Below are 25,743 nucleotides of genomic sequence, written 5' to 3'. Positions count from 1 at the left end.
AGTCACTAGTTCCTTTAAACTCAAAGTAGTCTCTCATGAAAAGCTTGTTAGAAATGCAGATTCTCAGACCCACTCCAGACCTACTGAAGCCAAATCTGCATTTTAACAAGATACCCGGGTGGCTAGTATGCACACTGAAATTTCAAAAGGACTCCTCAGTTCATTTCGTGCATTCAACTTTATGAGAAATATTGATATACTAATTATATGACTTTTATAAGCATTTTATTAATTTAAAAATTTAAGTACATAATTATTTTTAAGTTCGCTCATTAATTTATAAGAATTTTATTTCTGTTGGTTAATAAGACAATTAAAGAACAGCTATCTTATTTTCTTCATTTTTCAGAGTTATATAATTTGACAGTTTATTCACAGATAAGAACTCTTTTCTTCCTCACAATTTTTTTTTCATGGTAATTTATTCTCATGCAATGCCTAGAGAGTAGGATTTGGAACACTTAAGGAAACTCTTAAATTCCCACCAACAGCCATAAAAACTCCCCCAACAGGGATAAAGAAAAAAAAAATCTAGCCCTGAAAAATTCATGGAAAATGGGTAAGATAGTCATTTGAGAGTGGCCAAACTCAGTGTCAAAGTTCTTAGCTGGGGCCCTGCGTGATGAAGACTGATTTGATTTCCAAACAAGTGCCAGCTCCGAATAGACCTATGAGTCTGAGCGTCAGTTCTATTGAAAAGAAAAATCAGTAACTGCTCAAAAATCATGCATTATCAGTATACAGTTTGTTGAATATATTAAACCAGGGGTTCTCAACCCCACCAGTCCATGGACTGTTAGGAATTGGGCCGCACAGCAGGAGGTGATCAGTGGGGGAGACAGCATCACTGCCTGAGCGCCGCCTCCTCTCAGATCAGCAGTGGCACTAGATTCTCATAGGAGCGTCAACCCTGTTGTGAACTGTGCATGCAAGGGATCTAGACTGTGTGCTCCTTATGAGAATCTACTGCCTGATGATCTGAGGTGGAAGAGTTTCATCCCGAAACCATCCCCTGCCCTGGTCCGTGGAAAAAGTGTCTTCCATGAAACTGGTGCCTGGTGTCAAGAAGGTTGGGGACCGCTGTATTAAACTGTCTCCTGGTATAGGGAACCCCCTGACATTCACAAAGCAAGGTGCTGGCTGTTAATCCTAATTAGCTTTAAATTCAGCCGACATGGAATCTGCTACTTTATAGCTAATTCTGAGACATGGTGCATATTTATATGTGCTGTTTGGGATTTCAGATCTTTGGATACTTCTCCTCTGAAGAAGATCCTATTGCTTCCCAGTTGGATGAAGAAAATTTGGTTTTCTTTGTGTCTAGAAAACGGCGAATTTTAATTTCAGGTGACATTTTAATTTTCTCTTCCAAATTAGTATGAGTTTTAATATTTTCCTCAAGAATATTGGAACTATATGTTTCCATAGAATCACTTTTAATTTTATGTATTTGTTCAATACTTTATCACTGGGTGTCGGAGGTGGTGAGAGTTTCATATGCAGTATCAGAAGAAACTCTACTACTGTTGAAATAGAAATATTATAATTGCTTTGAAGGACACTAAATAGAGAATGTGATGGGAGAAAATTCACATTTTCCTGAAAAGGCTCAGACTTCCAGTCAAACCTCTCTGCAATGATGTCACAATAATGCATGCTCCAGTAAAAGAAGTCATGTTTCTTTTAAAATATTCTTAAAATTAAGTTTTTGAGTTTTCACTAAACGTGACTCTTCCATTCACTCTCATCTACTCGGGATTGCGGCACTATTCACAATAGCAAAGACTTGAAACCAACCCAAATGTCCAACAATGATAGACTGGATTAAGAAAATGTGGCACATGTACACCACGGAATACTATGCAGCCATAAAAACTGATGAGTTCATGTCCTTTATAGGGACATGGATGAAACTGGAAATCATCATTCTCAGTAATCTATCGCAAGGACAAAAAACCAAACACCTCATGTTCTCACTCATAGGTGGGAATTGAACAAGGAGAACACATGGACACAGGAAGGGGAACATCACACTCTGGGGACTGTGGTGGGGTGGGGGGAGGGGGGAGGGATAGCATTAGGAGATATACCTAATGCTAAATGACGAGTTAATGGGTGCAGCACACCAGCATGGCACATGTATACATATGTAACTAACCTGCACATTGTGCACATGTACCCTAAAACTTAAAGTGTAATAATAATAAAATAAAATAAAATAAGAAGTTTAACCTGACATCTATTGAGAGCTTGGGCCAGTCATGGGGGGGCACTGTCCCAGTCTGGGAAGTCCCCAATGTATGTGTTCTTCATTTTCAACTTTGAGCCTGGGACCCAGGACCTCCCATCCCTCTCCACTCTTAACACCTTGGGGTTTCTTCTCCTTCTTCCCTCCATGGTGGGAGGAGGTCAGGAAGAGGGAAGACAAACCTTCAAACCTACTCCTGTCTTCCAGCATTTCCTCCCATATTCTGAGATGAAGGTCAAATGTGATGTCTCTTAAAAAAGTACCAGGAGGCTGGGCACAGTGGGTCATGCCTGTAATCCTGGCACTTTGAGGAGGTCAAGGTGGGTGGATCACCTGAGGTCAGGAGTTCGAGACCAGCCTGGCCAACATGATGAAACCCTGTCTCTACTAAAAATACAAAAATTAGCCAGCCATGGTGGTGCACACCTGTAGTCCCAGCTACTCGGGAGGCTGAGGCAGGAGAATCGCTTGAACTTCAGAGGTGGAGGTTGCAGTGAGCTGAGATGGTACCACTGCACTCCAGCCTGGGTGACAGAGTGAGACTCTGTCTCAAACAAACAAACAAACAAACAAAGCACCTGGAATGCTTTGTGAGCCAAACCCACCTTCATCCTTGACTCTTCCTTAGTCCAACCACTGACCTCAACAGAGCCTGGCCTCTGGCCATGGGAACTATAAACACACACACACACACACACACACACACACACACACACACAGAGACACAAAAGGGCTGTCCCTGCTGCCACCACACTGAGCTAAGGAGGGGCCCCAGAGCAGGGGAGAAGTGTTGCTGGCAGTCTATGTTAGAGCTTTACAAGTATTTTTCTAGATGGCAGCCATATTCTACAATTCATTTATCATTCAACAAATATTTGTTAAAGTCTACTATGTAGGCCAGATGCCTTTCTAAATGCTAGAGACAGAGTGGTGAACAAACAGACACAAATCCCTGACCTCATGGAGTTTACATTCCAATAGGGAGAGGCAGACAATAGCAAAAATTAAACAAGTAAAATATACAGTATGTCAGATAGTAATACATACTATAGGACAAAATGTAAGCAGGTTGTGGGGAAAATAAAGCAGGAATGTGGGAAGGAGAAGGTGGTTTGAGGATGGGAGCATGGTGTTTGATAGGGTGGTCAGGGAAGTCCCCACTGAGAAGGTGAAAAAGATCTGTAGAAAGTGAGAGAGCAAACCATGCATTTCAGATAGTGGGGAGAGTGGTGGAAGGTAAGGTTGGAGAGGCAACAGTGGGAGTGGGGACAGATGTATTGGGACTTGCATGACATGCTGAAGACTTCTGAATGAGGCAGAAAGCTACAAGGGGGCTGTGGATAGAGGAGAGGAGTAACCTGAGTTATCCTTTATATTCTTTTCCAGCTTCTGCATTTAAAATAGTCTGTACTCGTTCATGTCCTTTGTAGGGACGTGGATGAAGCTGGAAACCATCATTCTCAGCAAACTATCGCAAGGACAAAAAACCAAACACCGAATGTTCTCACTCATAGATGGGAATTGAACAATGAGAACACATGGACACAAGAAGGGGAACATTACACACTGGGGACTGTTGTGGGGTGGGTGGAGGGATAGCATTAGGAGATAAACCTAATGCTAAATGACGAGTTAATGGGTGCAGCACACCAACATGGCACATGTATACATATGTAACAAACCTGCACATTGTGCACATGTACCCTAAAACTTAAAGTATAATAATAATAAAATTTAAAAAAAATAGTGTGCAGTGTGGAAGGGGTGGAAGCAGAGAGAATGATGGCGACTTGCAATAGGGCAGTGTTTCTCCATCTTTTTTTTTAAATTACTAACCCCTAAGGAGCCTTTTTAGATTTTTTGTTCCTAATTGCCTTCCCCTCTGCCTTATCCCGCTCCATGCCATTTTAATGCCTCAGGTATTAATTATTAAGTATATCCAATTATATACTACATGCATATCTGTGCTTTCTGCACAAAAAGCGTAAAATGGATTCGTGTTCTCTCCAAGAACTAATTTGTACCCCTTTGGGGGCAATATCTTCTCTGTTGAGATACATGGATGAGGGTGGTAATACTAGGGTATGACACCTGTTCACCTGCCTTTCTTTCCTAAGAGTTTGCAATTATAAAAATTAAGTGCCCTGGAAGAAATTCTATATATATATGGCTTTATCATTCAGTACATGGCCATAGAAACATAAAAGTGTCTAGCTAGTCTTTTTTTTTATTTCAAAATGCACTTTTTTTTTAAGTCTTAATGACAGCCCTAGTTTCATTCTTTTATATTGAAAAGCCTGAGATGGTACTAAGCTTTTATCATGCGTAAACCACAATGGTGAGAATTCAAAGAAAGGAGTCCTAAAAGATGTGAAATATCTCAAAAAAGAAATGATTCCAAACGATGTTTAGAAAACGTGTTCTCTGTGAAATATGCACATGCACGTGTATGTGTAGGGGGTGGGTGGGTGTGTGTCTTGCCTTTTCTCTGGGAATTAATGTACCACATTTAGTTAGAAAGCTCTGTATATGCAAATTAGTATCTCTGAGGATCATTAAAACACAATGGTTGCTGGGTTTTAGGTTTTATTCTACTTTAATTTTTAAGTAACTTGGGGCTTTCTAGCAAAAAAGCTGGCAGTTTATCTTTTTTTTTTTTTTTTTTTTTTTTTGAGACAGGGTCTCGCTCTGTCACCCAGGCTGGAGTGCAGTGGTGCAATCACAACTCACTGCACCTCAACCTCCTGGGCTCCAGAGATCCTCCCACCTCAGCCTCCCGAGGAACTGGGACTATAGGCATGACCCATCACACTCAGCTAATTTTGTATTTTTGGTAGAGATGGATTTTGTCATGCTGCCCAGGCTGGTCTTGAACTCCTGGACTTGAGCAATCCACCTTCCTCAGCCTCTCAAAATTCTGGGATTACAGGAGTGAGCCACTTGTGCCCTGGCCATATCATCTTTTTAAAAAACGAATCTAACAAATGAGTTTCAGCACCTTTACTGCTGAAAGTTGAAATGAATATTATGCTGTTGACAGGTAGTAGAAGACGAGATGTGATTAAGAGCATTGTCAAGATACCTCACCTGGATTTACTAATAACAGCTACTCAGAAAGGATTAATAACAGTTTTTAATAACCAGGTAATTTCTTTTTCTTTTTCTTTTTTTAACTGAGTGACTCATTTTACAATAACCAGGTAATTTAAAAGCTTGGATTTCTCACCCCTCCCTCCCTTCCTTCCTTCCTTCCCTCCTTCCTTCTTTCCTCCCTTCTTTCCTTCCTTCCTTCTTTCCTTCCTTCCTCCCTCCCTCCTCCTTTCTTTCTTTCCTTCTTTCATTTCCTTCCTTTTATTCCTTCCTTCCTTCTCTTTCCTTCCTCCCTCCCTCCCTCCTTCCTTCCTCTCTCCTCCCTTCTTTCTTTCCTTTCTTCCTTCCTTCCCTCCCTCCCTCCTTCCTTTTCTCCCTTCCTCCTTCCTTCCTCCCTCCCTTCTTCCTTCCTTCCTCCCTCCCTTCCTTCCTGCCTTCCTTCCTTTCTCCCTTCTTCCTTCCTTCCTCCCTCCCTTCCTCCCTCCCTTCCTCCCTCCCTTCATCCTTCCTTCCTCCCTCCCTGTCCTCCTCCCTCCCTCCCTTCCTTCCTTCCTCCCTCCCTTCTTCCTTTCTCCCTCCCTCCGTTCCTCCCTCCCTTCCTTCCTCCTTTCCTTCCTTCCTCCCTCCCTCCCTTCTTCCCTCCTTCCCTCCCTTCTTCCTTCCTTCCTCCTTTCCTTCCTTCCTCCCTCCCTTCCTCCCTTCCTCTCTCTTCTCCTCCCCTCCTCTCTTCTTCCCTCCTCTCTCCTCCCTTCCTTTTCTCTCTTTTGGTTTGTCTCTGCATTATGCATATGTATCAGGTACAGTGGAAACCATAAATTATATTTTAGAGTTATTCCAAAAAACAAACCCAAATATTTAGTAATGAGGAGATGGCTGTGCCCTGTGGCAATTCTTTGAAACTGGTGACTGCATTTGGCATTGTTCCTCAGGGTGTCATATGGAACCATGTGGCATCAACACAATTAAAACATGATCCTGGACAATATCTCAGTTAAAATCAGAAACACTGACAAGCAAGTGATTAATAAAAGGTCCCATCAGGAACTTTGGACTTGAAATAAAAATGAATTGCTCAAATTCTAGCCCTACTGTTTTACTAATTATGTCATTAAGTAGGGAGCTTAGTGAGCCACTTACATCTTTCACATCTCTTTTTCTACATCTGTGGAATGAGGACAATAAAACCTGTCCTCCCTGAAAGGATTGTAGTGAGGGTCAAATGAGAGAATGAGTGTAGAAACACTTTACGAGCAATAAATTCCTACATGAATGTAAGGCTTTGCTATTATCAATGTCATTTCTAAATTTGTAAGTTTTGGACTTTCACTTTAATGGAATATGTTACAATATACCCTACATAATATTTTGCTATGAAGATAAAAGATGAATCTTTGGTGTTAATTATTTTAAAAATCCTAATGATTAGTTCATTTCCAACTAGAAACAAGCTTTATGCAAGTAAAATACCTTTGAAATAATCATTATGTGATTAAAATTTTATCATAATTTTCAGTTCTTCAGTAATCTCCAGCTCAGGAAATCTTTCAGAAGTTGACGTCACAGACAGCCAGATTCTGTCAGAGGAGGGGGCTGTGTGGGCCCTGGAGGTGGTGCAGTGAGGGATGCAGAGTGTGGGCATGGAGTCTGGGCTCCAGCCTCGCACTAACACTTACAGCTGTGCGTGTTATTTAATATCTGCATGCCCTGGTTCCTCATCCCGAATCATAGACTTTCTTTCTTGCTGTTTAAGTGAGTTAATACCCATGAAGTGCTTAGCATCATTAGAGTTCCTCAGTAAATGTTGGCAATTGCTATAATAAACAAATAATGTGAAAACAAAAATGAATTTGCCTCATTTAAATATTAAAACCTTCTCAATCTTTTTCTCTTGGTGCATTATTTCCCTTCTCTGTTGTTACCTTTATTACCTCAAAAACAGAACTAAGATGGTATCTAGAAAATAACAGGAGAAGGAAAATAATTGTGTGCATATTAAAATATTCAGAATGATGTGAAATAAGTCAGGTGGCATTATCACATTTCCAGAGATGCTTTACAAACACGCACATACACACAAAAGCTTACAGATGGGCACGTGTATACTCACAAACGTGCAAACACATATGTTTTTTATAAGATAATGTAACTGGAGAAAAAATGGCTAAAAAATTAATGGTTTTGTTTTGGTTTTGTTTTTTTGTAGAAACAGGGTCTCGCTGTGTTGTCCAGGCTAGTCTCGAACTCGTGGTCTCAAGCCAACCTCCCACCTCACGGCCTCCCAAATTGCGGGGATTACGGGAGTGAGCCATGCCCGGCCCAAAATTAATTATTTTAAGATTTGACACAGCAGGAATAAATATTGTTTTGATTGTTGCAGCCTTACAAATATGACACATCATGTGAAAAAAGTTAAGCTGGAAGTGTAGCTCACAGGAGTAATTTATTAAAAGGTAGCCATTAACAACTCAAAATATCTTGGATTAATTCATAATTTAGGCTCTATCTGAAATACAATAAATATAGTTCAGGATTTTCTTGGTGAGATAAACATTAAATGTTATTAATAAAAGTATATTTTTAGTATCTTACCAAAGTAAGAAATTAAAAATTCAAAATATATCTATAGGGATTATGAAACTTTTAAAGAAGCTGAGAGGACTTTAAACAGGTGACTTCCACTAAAGATATATAGAGAGAAAAAGAAGCAGAAACCACAGGTGGTCTGTTCGGCTACTCACCGGTTTTCCTACAGTGATGTATTTTTTCCATCTAGAAGTCAGTCCCGGGTTAGAAAAGCCTTTTTGAACTCTTCAGATGAAAGACAGTCTGTGGGTAGCCATGACTAACAGCTTTAGTGATCTCTCTGATCTGCTTTCTCTGTTTCACATAATCCGTTTCTTCTGGGCCGCTGTTTCCTAGATACTTCTCAAGGCCATCTGAGTATGTAAAAGAAACAAGGTCATTGAAATACTTCAACTACTTGCCTTCATCTTGGGAGCAATTTCCATGCCACAAGAGTATGAAAGGCTGCTCATATATACACTAGCTCTCTGCATGGGATAAATCTGTGGTTCTTAACTGGTATAGTACCCAATGCATGATATTCACTCAATAGGTGCTTACTGAATAAAAGAGGAGGCCCACTGGATAAAATGTTCTTTGAAGTCTCAACTTGGAGAGATAACTTTAAACGAAACAATGGTAGTTTTTCTCCATCACTCTATTAAATATTGATCTATTTAGCATTCATGTAACTACTCTTGCCATTGCTGTTAGATTATTTTGCATTCCTATTTTTTGGGCATCAAATGTTGCTCCAAACAACTAAAAAAAATGTGATGTAGTTTGCATAAAGAAGGAAGACAATGATTAGTGAAGTGTTAACAGCACAGTCACCAGGTTTAACAATGAGCTACAGAGGTATAAGCCTTGCTCACAGCAAACAGTGTGCATTATTCCAGAGCTAGATGTTTCAGAAGGAGAAACAGGGAGGAGACTTACAGAAGGTAGAATGACAACTGAGATTAAACCAAGAAGATACTGTGTTGTTTTAGAGTCAGCATTCTCATCTTTAATGGTAGTGCCAACTAGGTTTCATTATTCTTTTCCTTTGTTCATAGATGAGAGTTCAGACCAGCACCAATGTTACAGTAAGTACACTTTAAAAATTTCTAATTAAGTCAAAGTTAGGGCTATGATGATGGCTCCTTCACAATTCATTAAAATCTCAATGAAGTACTGAATAGGCTCTGGGTATATGTTTCATATATTATAAATTTATGTTTACTGACTAGGATCAAAACTAAGCCTTGAGCAACAGCAAAGAGGACCCAGGTCTTGCTTTCTGGAGCTAAACTGACTGCAGAGAATGTCTTGGAAACTGGTTACTCCTTGGAAGCGTCAATTTAAAAGCTTCTGAGTTTTTCTGAGCATCTGCTATTGGAGAATGCAAAGAATGGACACAACCCAAGTTGCAAGAACAAGGGACTAGCCCATGGAAATAATTAGAAAATATTTTTATTTTAAAGTTGAAAATAACATTAAAAGTTTGAGTACAATTTTGTGATTTATTTAATCCTCATCATTAATCGGAATAGTAATTGCAGCAGATGTTGTAAAGCTACAGTGACTGGCTTGCAGAATCTCATTACGGATTTATGAGAGCTGGGAGAATGCTGGACTTTTTCATTGCTTGCATGCACTGAATACTCTGAACTACAAAGGAGGGTGCCATGCTGCCTGGCAAAAGAGTCTGGATTCTCTGTAAACTTCTGAACCTCCATTTCTTAAACTGAAAAAAAAAAAAAAAAAAAAGCCAACACTGGAATTTCTAACAGGTTTTACAGAAAGTTAGAGGCCATGCCTGAAATGCATGCAGCAGTCATAAATGGAAGCTTCTGTTTCTGTTCAGGAGTGTGTTGTTGATATTACACATCCTAGCCATGCCAGCATGGTGTCTTTAGGTAGGACACAAGAAATTCTCCTTGGGCTCCACTTATCATGGACCAGGTAATTACTAAGGTCTTTGTTTTCTATCATGGGGACAGGGCTCGAGAGCTCGCTTAATCAGTGCCCTAAATCTAGTCTCCTACTGCCCATGTGAAGAAGCAGTCTCACAGCAGTGAATAGTGCACAAAGATGCTCCAAAACTGCTGTGTGCTTCCAGGGAGCAATCCTATCACTAACAATCGTTCTCCAGCTGCTAGTACTGAGAAACTCAGGGTAAGGGTGAAAGGGGAAAAGATGGGAGCCTGTATCCCAGACACTCAGACAGGATGTACTGCAAGGCTTCTCTGTAATAAGGCAGCAAAATGGGGCTTTTAGTGTGACTAACCTGCTCTTTGGTGACCATCACCAGGTCATAGAAGGAAATGCATTATATTCCCCAATTCTCTGCTTTTCTATCAGGACACCTCCTGGATTACAGGGTGTGATTACCTCTTGCAGCTGAAACGAATCGTAGCCACAACCGAAAGGACCATTATTGTCTGGGATTATAAAGCTCAAGGGAGCAGCCAGGTATTGTGCCAAGAGAAATACTCAAAGAAATGAGATTGTCTTTTCAGTAGTGGTACGATATGAGCAATCCACTTTCTCTATTGAACATCAGTTTCTTCATCTATAAAATGAGAGGATTTAAGTAAGTAATCTCTTAGATCAAGTTCAGCATGTATACTCTCTAATTAAAAGGGACCATTCTTTTCATTTAGTGTATATTTTGTTCAGTGGGGGTTGGGTTGTTTTTGAGAGAGGGGGTAATTCCTTTCTTCTTTTATGCCCTTCTCTGAATCCAAGTATTATCTTTCTTTGGGTATACTCAAGTTATCAAGTTGAAATCTTTTCTCCCGAGTCCAGCTTCATTAGGTAAGAAAATTACTAAAATCAAATGTCTAAGTCTGGCAAAAACATCTAATGAGGCAGCCCTTCAGTGGCTGAGATGTTACCGCTTAACCAATCTATAGTATTTATTGAGCATTTGCAGACATTTAGAAGTAAGGATTATGTTCTCGGCACTCAAACAAAACTCAGTCTTGAAGTTCCTCATGAATAAATATAATATATAATACGATGATACAGCAAATTATATGGTGCAACGGGGACTCAGGGAGGGTGAGATCACTGAGCACCGAGGTTATTTAAAAATGTCTTCAGGAAGCAGACTGACTTCTAAGGACATGGAGGATTAAGAAATAAATTAACCTTCCTTCATGCCTTGCTTGTTCCTAGCCTTGGTAAAAAACTAACCTTCCTTTGCTGTTTGTTCATAATGTTGTAACCAACTAGTGATGCCAGAATAATTTTAAAGACAGCAGCTTGTTGGTCAACGTACTTTATTATGTGCTGTGTTATAGACCAGGTTTATTAATTTCCAAACCCCTAAACTCCAAGATCCTGAACTTTGATCATAACCTCTTCTCCTAACACTGTTCTGTTTTCACTCTTGCTTTTCAATCCCATAGAAGCCTTTAGTTCCTTGAAAACATCATGTTCCAGTCTTCACTCCCCCTCAACTCTTCTCTTCTTCCCTTCTTGCCTACACCCTCTGGGGGTATCATCTGAGCTGGTCAGCCTCACCCTTCATTCTCTTCAATCTTTGTCCTTCAACCTGGAGAGATGTCCTAGCCCTTCTCTGCTCCTTCACAGAGGCTAAGCACTGCTGAAAAAAAACAAACAATGCTATATGGCACAATTACGAACTTGGGGTCTGCAGACTCAGCTGGGCTCTCAGTGGCTTCCATCAATCTCTTTCTGGCCCTAACCAGCTCTCTGGCCCATTTCTTGTAAGTAATCCACAATTTCAGTATTCTTCTCAGGCTTCTCCCTCTAGTAGATGGACTTGCACTCTATTTTCCTGCAAAAACTGAGTCTACTATCAGACTTGTCCTCTTTCAAATTCCAGTGCTGTCACCTACAGATTTAACTGGCAACCACATCCTTACTTTCGTCCTCTCTCTGAAGGCAAAATATCCTTGCATTTGACACCCCCTCCCCTCCTGTCTTGGTCAGGACAAGGCTCTACAGCCTCTTCTCTCTCTCTCTCTCTCTTTAAAAATTGTTTAAATTTTTTTATTTCCATAGGTTTGGGGGGAAAAGATGGTATTTGGTTACATGAGTAAGCTCTTTAGTGGCGATTTGTGAGATTTTGGTGCACCCATCTCCCAAGCAGTATGTACTGAACCCAATTTGTAGCCATTTATCCCTTACCCCCTTCCCACCCTTTTCCCCAGAGTCCCCAAAGTCCATTGTGTCATTTTTATGCCTTTGCATCCTCAAAGCTTATCTCCCTCTTATGAGTGAGAATATGTGATGTTTGGTTTTCCATTCCTGAGTTACTTCATTTACAATAATAGTCTCCAATCCCATCCAGGTTGCTGTGAATGCCATTAATTCATCCCTTTTTATGGCTAAGTAGTATTCCATTGTATATATATACCACAGTTTCTTTATCCACTTGTTGATTGATGGGCATTTGGGTTGGTTTCACATTTTTGCAATTGCAAATTGTGCTGCTATAAACATGAGTGAGCAAGTAGCTTTTACATATAAGGACTTCTTTTCCTCTGGGTAGATATCCAGTAGTGGGATTGCTGGATCAAATGGTAGTTCTACTTTTAGTTCTTTAAGGAATCTCCATACTGTTTTCCACAGTGGTTGTACTAGTTTACATTCCCACCAGCAGTGTAGAAGTGTTCCCTTTTCGCTGCATCCACACCAACGTCTATTATTTTTTGAGTTTTTGATTATGGCCATTCTTTCAGGAGTAAGATGGTATCATATTGTGGTTTTGATTTGCATTTTCCTGATCATTAATGATGCTGAGCATTTTTTTCCATATTTTTGTTGGCCATTTGTATATCTTCTTTTGAGAACTGTCTATTCATGTCCTTAGCCCACTTTTTGATGAGATTGTTTGTTTTTTTTCTTGCTAATTTGTTTGAGTTTCTTGTAGATTCTGGATATTAGTCCTTTGTCAGATGTAGATTGTGAAGATTTTCTCCCACTCTGTGGGTTGTCTGTCTACTCTGCTGGCTTCTTTTTGCCATGCAAAAGCTCTTTAGCTTAATTAAGTCCCAGCTATTTATCTTTCTTTTTATTGCATTTGCTCTTGGATTCTTGGTCATGAAATCCTTGCCTAAGCCAATGTCTAGAAAGGTTTTTCCAATGTTATCTTCTAGAATTTTTGTAGTTTCAGGTCTTAGATTTAAGTCTTTGATCCATCTTGAGTTGATTTTTGTATAAGGTGAGGGATGAGGATCCAGTTTCATTCTCCTACATGTGGCTAGCCAATGATCCCAGCACCATTTGTTGAATAGGGTGTCCTTTTCCCACTTAATGTTTTTGTTTGCATTGTTGAAGATAAGTTGGCTGTAAGTATTTGGATTTGTTCTCTATTCTGTTCCATTGGTCTATGTGCCTATTTTTATATCAGTACCATGCTATTTTGGTGACTATGGCCTTATAGTATAGTTTGAAATCAGACAGTATGATGCCTCCAGATTTGTTCTTTTTGCTTAGTCTTGCTTTGGCTATGCAGTCTCTTTTTTGGCTCCATAAGAATTTTAGGATTTTTTTTTCTAGTTCAGTGAAGAATGATTTCACTCTCCTGCTAGACTCCTTCCTCTCAACCTCCTCTTAATCTTCCTCTCAATCAATTCAGGTCCCAGATCAAATGTCACTTTCTCTGGCTACGGGACCTGATGTGGCCTTTTCAGTTACTGTGTATCAGAGCACTATAATTTATTTCCTTAAATGCACTTCTACCAGAATGGTAGCTCTACAAAGTCAGAAACTGTCTTGTTCATCATTGCACAGTCGTGCTGCAATCGTTCTTGGCACATGGAAGGAAATATGTAGATAAATGTTTGTTGACTGACCAAATTTATAGAGACTGAATCCTGTAAGAGCAATAGCTGTATAGCTTAGTGGCCCCATTCAATAGTACAAAATAAGCTTGACAAATGCTAAATATTTCTGAATAAACTTGGATGGTAGGATAATTTTTCTTCTGGTGACTCCTTGGGACTTTGATATTTGATTTTCCTGTTTGCCACCCAGTTTTATGTCAATAGTCTGGTAACACCTGAACCTTGTTATGTTTACTTTAATATTTTCTTATAAATCCAAAAAAGGGCCATTTATAGTCACACATCAGAAAAATCTCATTACTTATTGGCCCAGGGTAGGCACTCTACTCCTTTCTCCACCAAACACCCAAAATAACAATGTTGGGCTCACAGCGAGTGTTCTATAACTTTTATTTGGTTAACTGGTTTTTTTCTCAAATTATCTTATATGATAGGTGTATCTACAATAAGAAACAGCGGAAAGTGAAATTTTTGTCAAATAATAAGGGAAATATTTATTGAATAGAGCAAAGTGACAATTCATTAAAGTCATTTTTCTGTTTCTAGGAAAATTATTTTGTCATAAAGCCAATGGATCATTGCGTCCTGTGTGTGTGTGTGGTGCCTTTGCCTGACCATCTCTGCCGAGATGACATCCTCTTGGGGGATGATGGGGGTTTTGTGAACAGATTCACAGTCAACAGTGATGACTTTGGAATAAAGCAGGCAAAATCCAAAAGAAAATTACAAAATCAGGTCTTAGACTCAAAGAACTTTAAAAGGTAAGAGTATCATATGGTTAATTTAATTCTTTTAATAATTATAGTCTTTTGCAAGTAAGCTTTATGGTACAAAGTGAAAAATGAGATTTAAATTATAGAAAATAAGAAATTAAGGCAAAATTAAAGTAATATAAACAATTATAGTCATTGTTCATGTATACACACACACACACACACACACACAGTGAAATGCTTCTGGCCTCAAGAAACTGTCAGTATAATAGCTCCTAATTTAAGTGCTATTGACAACTAAAACTTACAGGTAGTTGAGTAGATTGAAAAGTTAAATGAAAAAATTAAATCGTGAAAAAAACTATAAAAGATACATGTGACTAGTTACTAACACTTGAACATAGGAAAAATTCTAAATATAAAAGCAATGGATATAGAATTCAAAGAAAAAGTTTGATAGATTTGACTATATACAAAATAAAACCTCTGGACATCAAAAGATAGTATTATTATTATTATTATTATTATTATTATACTTTAGGCTCTATGGTACATGTGCGCAACGTGCAGGTAAGTTACAAAGATAGTATTTTAAAAGCAAACTGGAATTAATATTTGTGACAAATATGACAGACAATGGGTTGATATTTTTAAAAGATCTTAGAGTTCAATTAAAAGATATAATCCTCCAAGAGGAAAATAAGCAAAGGTCATGGACATGTGATTCACAAACATGTGCACACAGTACAAAGGGTCAATAAACATTTCAAGGTGATCATCAGAAAAAAATGCTAACAATAGTTACCCCCAACTGATAATTATTGTCTTCCTTATAATTGCAATGTCTTTAAAGTTTTTGAGAAAGGTATGTATTACTTTTATTAGCTGAAAAACCTAAATTTTATATTAAATGGTCTTCCTTATTTATCAAAGAAGTACAAGTTAAAATCAGATACAATTTTTCACTTATAAAATCAGAAATGATTAAAAATGGGGAAGACGCTGTGAGCTGGGAATTCTCACACTAGTTGGTGGCAAAAGTATGAGTTGGACCCACCTTTCTGGAAAGAATTTCGGAAGCTGCGTCAAGTGCCTTCATAACCATTAATACATTGGGACTTGGTATCCCTGTCTTCAAAAATATAAGTATGGTTATCACAGCTTCGCCTTGCCTTGCCTTTCTTTCCTTTTTTGACGGAGTCTCACTCTGTCGCCCAGGCTGGAGTGCAGTGGCACAGTCTCAGCTCACTGCAACCTCCGCCTCCCGGGTTCAAGCGATTCTCCTGCCTCAGCCTCCTGAGTAGCTGAGATTACAGGCACGTGCCACTATGCCAGGCTAATTTTTGTATTTTTAGTAGCAACGGGGTTTCACCATGTTGGTCAGGCTGGTCTCAAACTCCTGACTTCGTGATCCGCCCGCCTCAGCCTCCCAAAGTGCTGGGATTACAGGCTTGAGCCACCACGCCCAGCCCACAGCATTATTTCTGATGGTAAATTATCTAGTGTCCAACAAAAGGGGAATGATTAATTTAGATATTAATCATTTACATAAATCAGATATATAAATATATAATATAAACTTAAATTATATATAATATATTTATATATAAAATACATTTTTTGTCCAACACCTAAAATACATTCAGATTTCAAGGATGTTCAGTAAATCATAGTATAACCATATGTCATGCACCCATTTAATTGTTTTGAAAAATGTTTAATAGCATGAAAAGTGTTTATGACATAATGTCAAGTAAAAATTATTTATCTTTCAACATATGAATTTGGGGGATAAAAAATTTTAATTTAATTAATTTTTTATGTATATATGAATCCAGTCTTATAAATGTATATATGTGTGTGTATTTCTACTTAGAAAAATATTGAGTATAAGTATCCAAAACTTTAATAAATGATTTCTATAGGACTTCAAAGAGGTGATTTTTAAAATTTTATTTGCTTTCTAAATTTTGTACAGTGAACATTTTTTCCTTATAAAGACATTAAAAAATGGATTATACTTTGTTATTATGTAACAAATACTTTATCCCAGAGTTAGAATATGCAATTAAAAGCTCATTACAACTGATACTACATGGAATTAAGACTAGTCCCATTGCTGGAACCCTAAGAATGATAAAATAAAATTAACTGGCTTCATTTTCAATCCTTCACATATAAGCAGTATTACTTAGTCCCAACAAAGAATTAGACCTGATGGAGGACTTCCCCAATCTGTGATGTGCTGCTCTATATACTATTAAGCATTTCATTCTAGTTATGCTAGGCTCTTAGAATAGATGCTGAGACATGAATCTGCTTTTTATTAATGTGTGTGCCACCTGTCAGAAAATTCCATGGCTCATTTTTCAATCCCAATCCCTGTTTTCATCAGATAGATATGTTAAAAATGAGATTTAGAAATCTGAGGAAGTTAAGGAATCTGGGTACAGTTAAATGAATGCTAATTCACATTAGTTCTTGTGGTTATTATATTCATGTAGATGATTTAATCATGCAGATGATTTAAATCATTCAAGACTGCGGTGTATATATAAGCTGAGTGTTGCGGCATTTTCTTACACCAAGAGATCTTCAAACCTCACCAGAATGAAAAGTATTAAGGCCAAAGAGATAATTAAATTCTGGAGCTATCATACGAGTTTTCCTGAAGCTGACATCCATAGAATTCATTCTTGTTGAATGGGTGGATATGGGGGTAGTAAACACTGATATGCAAACCATTATACAAATTAAAGAAAGAAGTAGCCAGCATCCAGAGTTCACACATATCTGGCATGAGAATAGAAAGCTTCCTCTCCACTCTGTTTAATGTCATATTGTAGAACTTTCACGCCTTGAGCTGTAAGCATTTCTATTCCTCAACTAGAATTTAAGCAACTTGGTGACAAGAATTTTTACCTTAATCATCCTTGTGTCCTTAGTACCTGGGATGCAGTAGGTGTTCAATAGATGTGAATGAGGAGACAAAGAAGCCATTAAATACTGGTAAATATAACACCACGAAGACAAGACTTTTGAGGCAGAGGTTTTGTCTGTAACCTTAAGCCCCACATTCAAATGTTTTGTGAACTGATGGCCAACACTCTGACAAGGAATGTTATCACTATCCCCCACTCAGCTTCACCAGTGATCTGAGATTTTACATTACCCAGTACTTCAGTTTGAAAAGTATTAATGGAAAATATAAATATATTTTCAAATGAATTGATTCAAATAAGATATAAAAGAATATGAAGCATACTGCTCCATTGGGATCATTAGAAATTTTCTAGTAAAATAAAATTAATAGTGCCATTATTGAATTGGGATTCTTCTAGATTATTCTTTTAATTCTGAATTCACAGCTCAAATTTTTGTGGGTCTTTTAAAGTTACTTTTCCATTTTAAGTATGCTTGATTATAAATAAACAGTTAAAAGTGGGCCAGGTGCAATGGCTCATGCCTGTAATCCCAGTACTTTGGGAGGCTGAGGCAGGCAGATCACCTGAGGTCAGGAGTTCGAGACCAGCCTAGCCAACATTATGAAACCCGTCTCTACTAAAAATACAAAATTAGCCGGGCATGGAGGTGCACACCTGTAATTCCAGTTACTTGGGAGGCTGAGGCAAGAGAATTGCTTGAACCCAGGAGGCAGAGGTTGCAGTGAGCCGAGATTGCACCACTGCACACTCCAGCCTAGGCAAGAGAGCAAGACTCCATCTAAAAAAAAAAAAAGGTGTTATAATGCATTGGGCTGTATTCTACATTTGGGTTTAGCACAATTTAGTTACAGTCAAAATAAATTGCTGAATAGAAACTTACATTATACATTTGTGTGTCTAACATAAATCTCCCCTGCCTTTTCTTAATCCCCAGTGTTAAAAGGAAGCTACATAATGACTGGGTTATGAAAATTAGATATATTTCAGCCCTAAATTGTTTTGGATCCTGCTCCTTAGACAGTAATCACTCATTAGTTTTGGAATCCTTGAAAAGACTCGAGGATAATTTGTAAGTACAGTAATTTATATACATGAACAGTCTGTGAATTTCAAACTTTTTACAATGATAAAACCATGACAGCTTTGAAACTTTCAAACTGGCTTTCAGAAAAATCAGACGTTAACTATTCCATTTGTTTGGGAAGGTTAATTAGATTTCTTAGGAAGAAATTGAAGCCACTTATGCAAATTTGAACACGATGTGTCCTAACATCAACTGTGCTCATTTGTTGTTTATTTCTATCATCTACTGAAATTAATCAATATGAGTGCATCTATAACATATTTCAAAATATAGTTCTGTTGGTAAAACTTTATAATTTTAAAATCATTCTTACAGGTCAGTTGGCTAACCAAGAGCTTGTGAGTATGATCTGTAGACCAGTCATCATGTTTCATGTGTAATATACAAGTTGGCATCCTCATAGAAAGGTTCATTTGAATATTGTCTTATTTTCAATCTGGTTAAATATGTATTAATAACTAGAAAACCGTTACTGTATCTTAATTTGGGGTTTTAAAATTGCATTGAGATGTATGCTACAACATGGATGAATATCAAAAACATTAAGCTGAATAACAGACGCCAGACAAAAAGACTGCATATTGTATGATTCCATTTATACATAATATCAAAAAAAGGGCACATTTATAGAGACAGAAAGTACATCAGTGGTTGCCTAGGACTGGTGGTAGAAGCAGGGATCCCAAATGGGCACAAGGGGACTTTCTGGGGTGATGAAAATGTTCTAAACTTATTGTGGCGACTGTTGATTGTTACACAATTCTCTAAATTTACTAAAAATTATTGAGTTGTACCCCTACAGTGAGTGAATTTTATGACAGGAAAATGTTATGGTACCTATTGGGGTATTACATACCCTAATAAAGATGTCTCAGAAAAGCTCATTGAGACTCCTGGCTGCCTTCCAGTCTGGCATGTAAAGAGCTTGGAAGTTGCCATTCCATCCTAACAAGTAAAAATGTAACAAACTAAAAAATAAATAATTTTTCTTAGATCCATCAGAGAAGTAAGGTCACAAGGCAGTTTTGTTGCCCCCACATTGGAGAGATAGAGAGGCAAACACTGAGAATCACAACTTACTGGAGCAGAAATTCACAGGCAGGAACCCCCTGAATAACCAGTATAGGGCAGAAAAACCTACATTGTAATGGACAAGTGCTCAGCATGGACAATTTTAGAGTTAAAAATTCCAGGGGTGCCCAGTCATAGGGGCCCCTATGCTTTTGTGAGTTTTACTTCCAGGAGTTCAACAGATTCTTAAAGTGAGTATCAGTGAAAAATTCTCTCTTGCTTCTGGCGGAGGGGAAGGAAAAGGCACCATTTTGAAATGTGCCAGAACACGTTGTTCTTTCCAAGGCCTGCCCTCAAGAGAAACTATGTTATCAGAGTCTAAGCTATTGGAACTTTGTCAGGGAATAACTCACAGAGGGAAGGAAAATATCCACTCTAACCTCTGGTCGCACCTAAGAGGGAGGGTGAGGAAGACTGAGAAGCACTTGTGAAATTCGCAATCCAGACACACAGGCTCATCAAAAGAACGAGACTTACTCGCAGGATTCACCTTCCCCCACAGCTTACTAACATGTTACTAATGGCCTATTTATAGCAGTTCCCTTTACCCAGTAAATCATGTCCAGCTATCAAGAAAAAAATTACAAGGCATACTAAAAGGCAGAAAACAGATTGTCAGAGTGATCAAAAAACAAGACCCAACTATATGTTGTCTATGAGAAACACACTTTAAATATAAAGACACATATAGGCTAAAAATAAAATGATGCAGAAAGATATACTATGCTAAAACTTATCAAAAGAAAGCAGAAGAAGCTATGCTAGTTTTATATAGAACAGATATCAGTGCAAGGAAAATTATCAGGGATAAAGAAGGGCATTACACAATGATAAAGGGGTCAATTCTTAAAGACGCCCTGACAATCCTTAATGCGTATGCACCTAACAACAGAGCATCAAAATTAATGAGGCAAAAACTAAAACTGCAAGAGATAGAGCAAGCATCAGAATCAGATTCAGACATGGCAAGGAGGTTGGAATTATCAGAATGGGAATATAAAACAATTATAATTAACAGGCTAAGGGCTCGTATAAAGCAGGCAGCAGACAAGAACAGACGGGCATTGTAAACAGAGAGATGAAAATTCTAAGAATAAAAAATTCTAAAGATCGAAAACACTGACAGAAATGAGTAATGCCTTTGATGGGCTCATTAGTATACTGGACATAGCTGAGAAAAGAATTTATAGAAGATTCAAAAACAGAAAGCAAAGAGGAAAAAAACTGAAAAAAAAAATAGGATATCCAAAAACTGTGGGCAACTGTGAAAGGTGTAACATATGTGTGATGAGAACACCAGAAGAAGAAAGAGAGAAAGGAAGAAAAGGAATATTTGAAGTAATGACTAAGAATGTCCACAAATTAAAATGAGACACCAAATCCCAGATCCAGTAATATCAGAAAACACCAAGAAGGATAAATGCCAAAAAATAACTATAACTAGTCATATCATGTTCAAACAGCAGAAAAGTAAACATAAAGAAAAAAACTGGCTGGGTGCAGTGGCTCACACCTGTAATCCCAGGACTTTGGGAGGCCAAGGCGGGTGCATCACAAGGTCAGGAGTTAGAGATCAGCCTGACCAACATGGTAAAACCCCGTCTCTACTAAAAATAACAAAAATTAGCCAGGCATGATGGCGCACGCCTGTAATCCCAGCTACTCAGGAGGCTGAGGCAGGAGAATCGCTTAAACCTGGGAGGCGGAGGTTGTAGTGAGTGGAGATCGCACCACTGCACTCCAGCCTGGGCGACAGAGGGAGACTCTGTCTAAAAAAAAAAAAAAAAAAAAAAAAAAAAAAAAAAACTTGAAATGAGCCACAGGGGAAAAAAACAACTTATCTGTAGAAAAGCAAAGACAAGAATTACTTGTGATTTTTCCTCAGAAATCATAAGTAAGAACAGTTGAGTGAAATATTTAAAGTGTTAGAAGACCTACCAGCCTAGAATCCTGTACACTGTGAAATTACCCTTTAAAAGTGAAGGAGAAATAAAACTTTCTCAGACAAACAGAAATTGAGGAAATATGCTATCAGTAGACCTGCCTTTCAAGAAAGGGTAAAAGAAGTTCTTCAGAGAGAAAGAAAAGCCGTAAGTCAGAAACTTGCATCTATATAAAGAAAAGAACAGCATCAGAGGAAGAAAAAGTAAAGGTAAAATAAAAATTGTTATTTTTGTTATTCTTAACTTTTCTAACAGATAATTTGTTCAAATAATAATGACAGCAATGTATTCAATTATATACACAATATACACACATATAAACATATATACATGTATATATGGTATATTTGCTATGTGTAAGCAAAATAAATAACAGCAATAATACAAATAATGGAAGGAATTAGGATTTTTGTTTATTTTAATATACTTGTACTGCCTGTGTAGCACAGTGTTGCTTGAAAGTGGACGTGGATTAGTTGTAAATGTATATTGCAAATGATAGGTCAACCACAAAAAATTGTTTTTTAAAAAATGTGTAACTTTTATTCTAAGAAAATAGAGAAGAAGAAATCATGTAAAGTGTTTACTTTAAAACACAAAAGGCAGAAAAAGAGTAAAAGACAAAAACAGAAACAAAGAAAAGGAGCAATTAATAGAAAACAGTAACAAATATAGTAGATATTAATCCAACTATGTCAATAATTACTTTAAAAGTCAATGGTCTAAATACACTAGTTAAGAGACAGAGATTGTCAGAGTGATCACAAAACAAGACCTAACTCTATGTTGTCTATAAGAAACTCACTTTAAATATAATGGCACATATAGATTAAAAGTATAGGGATAGGGTAAGATATACCATGCTAACACTTATCAAAAGAAAACAGGAGTTACTATAAAAACACTTAGCAAAGTAGGAATAGAGGGAACATCATAAACTTGTAAAAAACATCTACAAAAAACCTCCAATTAACATCATCTATAGAACTGGACAAACAGTTTTCCCACTAAGATCAGGTATAGCATGTTTGTGCAATACAAGGTTATTGTATACAAGTCAATAACTTTCCTATATCCTAACAATTAACAAGTGGCATTTTAAATTAAAAACATAGGCTGGGCACAGTGGCTCATGCTTGTAATCCCAGCACTTTGGGGGGGCCAAGGCGGGCAGATCACCTGTGGACAGGAGTTCAAGACCAGCCTGGCCAACATGGTGAAACCCCGTCTCTACAAAAATACAGAAATTAGCCAGGCATGATGGCAGGTGCCTGTAATCCCAGCTACTTGGGAGGCTGAGGCAGGAGAATTGCTTGAACCCAGGAGGCGGAGGTTGCCGTGGGCTGAGATCGCACCATTGCATTCCAGCCTGGGCAACAGAGCAAGACTCCTTCTCAAAAAAAAAAAAAAAAAAAAAAGAACAAAACAAAACAGAATCACAATGCCATCTACATTAGCATTTGGAAATGAAATACTTAGGTATAAGTCTAACAAAATATGCAAGATCCAAATGAGGACAACCACAAAACTCCAATTAAAGAAATCAAGGAATTAAATGAAGAGATATTCCATGTTCATGAATAGGAAGACTCAATATTGCCAAGATACCAGTTTTTCCCAACTTGATATGTAGAGTCAATGCTATCTCATCCAAAATTCAGCAAGTTATTTTGTGAATCTTGACAAGTTCATTTTAACATTTATATGGAAAAGCAAAAGGTCTTGAGTATTCAACACAATAATGAAGAGGAAGAAAAATATCATAGGACTGACAAGTCAAGACATAAAGCTATAGTAATAAAGACAGTGCAGTATTGTAAAACAGTGGAAAAAATAGATCAACAAAGCAGAAATAGACCCACATAAATATAGTCAACACATTTTTGACAAAGGAGCAAAGGGAATACAATGGAGCAAGATATTCTTTTTAACAAATAGTTCTGGAACAAAGAAATAATTGATAAGCTGTACTTCATTAAAATTGAAACCTTCTGTTCTGCAAAAGACACTGCCAAGAGAATGAGAAGACAAGATACAGACTGGAAGAAAGTATTTGCAAAAGACATATCTGATAAAGGAATGTTATCCAAAATATATAAAAAATTATTTCAACTTTATAATAAGTAAACAAACAACCCAATTGAAAAATGGACAAAAGATCTGAATAAATACTAAGATATACAGATGGGAAAGAAGCATAAGGAAGGATGCTAAACACTTTAAGTCATGAAGGAAATGTAAATTAAAATAAGATACCAGTACATACATATTAGAGTTGTCAAAATGCAGAACACTAACACCACCGAATGCTGGTGGGGTGTGGAGCAAAAGGGACTCTCATTCATTGCTGATGGGAATGCAAAATGGTGCAGCGACTTTAGAATTCCGCTCGACACTTTCTTAAGAAAATGAAACATACCCTTACTACATGATCCAGCAGTCATACTACGTGGTATTTACCCAAAGAAGTTGAAAACTTATATTCACACAAAAATCTGTACATGGATGTTCATAGCAGCTTTATTCATTATTGCCAAAACTTGGAGGCAACAAAGAAATCTTCAGTAGCTGAATGGATACACAGACTCTGGTAATCCAGATGATGGAATATTAGTCAGTGCTAAAAGGAAATGAGTTATCAAGACATAAAAAGACATGGAGGACCCTTAAATGCATATTACTAAGTTAAAGAAGCCAAACTGAAAAGGCTACGTACTGTATGATTCCGATTATATGACATTCTGGAAAATGTAAAACTGTGGAGACAGTAAAAAGATCAGTGGTTTCCAGGGCTTTGAGGGGAGGGAGGGCGCATAGAGAATTTTATGGCACTGAAACTACTTTGTATGATACTGTAATGGGGGATAATGTCATTACACATGTATCAAAACCTATGGAGTGTACAACACCAATTGTGAACCCTAATGTAAACTATGGACTTTGGTTTATAATAATGTGTCCATTATTATAACCAATATACCACTGTCGTGTGGGATTTTGATTTCGGGAAAGACTGTGCATGTGTGGGGACAGGGAGTATATGGGAAATCTCTGTGCCTTCCCCTCAGTTCTGCTGTGAATCTAAAACTGTTCTGAAAAATAAAATCTATTTTAAAAATGTGCTGAGCTACAAACAAGAATCTGACTTGTTGCAACAACAACAGTCATATTATTCAGATTTAGCTTTAAGGAAGAGCATAAACCTATCTAAAACACAATTGGTTAAAACCTACAACCCTTCTCTGGTGATTTAATTCCATTCTTAAAAATTTATTTTCAAAACCCTAATAAATTTTTCTGAATTTCAGCTTTTTAATCTAAAAAATGGGTGAGTCGAAATGAGATTGATTGTTAGCTACAGAACTTGGTCTCCTTCCCCACCTTTACATTTAGAGAACAACTAAAAGTAGTACTAGGAAAAATGGTGAGTAGCCTGTCCCCCTAACAAAATGCATGATGTCCTTTAGGTGCTCTTGAGCTGTTTAAATGAAATTCACACAAAAAAAGAGTCACAAAAAATAGCCTCTGCATATACAGAGTTAGAATTCATTTAAATTCTGAGGTTTTTAATTTAAGCAATGAAATAACAGAATTAGAAATTTAATGGAAGAACAGCGTATCACATCTCTAAGATGTGATTTTTTCTAAAATGTGATTTTCTTGAAAATTGTAGACTTCATGAAAGATACTTTTTTTTTCACTCCTCTAGAAAGGATGAAATGTTTATTTTGGTGTATAACATATTGCACTGAGAGACAAATTAGAAACCCTTCACAGCACATTAAAAACAATTTCATTTCTTGACACCAGATTGGATTCCACAAATATCATTTATATGGCATAATTAATTGCATAGTTTCATTTAGTTTCTGTAATATAATTAACTGCTAGTGATTATACTCTTGCATTTTAAAGGAGTGCATTTCTGAAACATTTAATTAAGAAATAGATGCAAGTTTATATCCAATGTGATTGTATCCTATGCTGGCAATTCATGATACATTGATAACCATAAAGGAACACTGTGAAAACATATGCAGATTGATATGCCCTTGTAGTCCTACAGAAGACATATTCTACTTCAACATCCAGAGAAAACATGTTCATTTCCAAGATACACAGATCTATAGCCTCGATTTTACCAGGGCAAACATTTCCAGCACATCTACCAGGGTGATTATAACAACTAATGTAGCAACCAGAAACTTATACAGGTCATATATAGCTTTTAGTCCAGAAATATATCTGTTATCCAACAAATATTTAGTAAGTCGCTATGGGAT

The 25,743-nt window shown here is 37.5% G+C and overlaps 1 protein-coding gene across 3 annotated transcripts in view; it reads left to right on the top strand.

Annotated features, from left to right (window-relative positions):
* The window catches only part of WDR64 (WD repeat domain 64), a 151,293-nt gene that overhangs the window by 17,588 nt on the left and 107,962 nt on the right, over positions 1 to 25,743 (top strand). For 2 of the 3 annotated variants that reach the window (XM_054560845.1, XM_054560856.1), the window contains 6 exons: positions 1,245 to 1,347; positions 5,289 to 5,392; positions 8,959 to 8,988; positions 10,247 to 10,357; positions 14,251 to 14,465; positions 18,297 to 18,431. In XM_054560845.1, coding sequence (XP_054416820.1) covers positions 1,245 to 1,347; positions 5,289 to 5,392; positions 8,959 to 8,988; positions 10,247 to 10,357; positions 14,251 to 14,465; positions 18,297 to 18,431 — 698 coding nt within the window. The remainder of the gene's footprint in view (positions 1 to 1,244; positions 1,348 to 5,288; positions 5,393 to 8,958; positions 8,989 to 10,246; positions 10,358 to 14,250; positions 14,466 to 18,296; positions 18,432 to 25,743) is intronic. The other variant, XM_054560850.1, reaches the window with a different exon arrangement.

The sequence above is a fragment of the Pongo abelii genome, chromosome 1, assembly GCF_028885655.2.
Source record: "Pongo abelii isolate AG06213 chromosome 1, NHGRI_mPonAbe1-v2.0_pri, whole genome shotgun sequence".
Taxonomy (NCBI): Eukaryota; Metazoa; Chordata; class Mammalia; order Primates; family Hominidae; genus Pongo; species Pongo abelii.
This window is presented reverse-complemented; position numbering and strand designations above follow the sequence as displayed.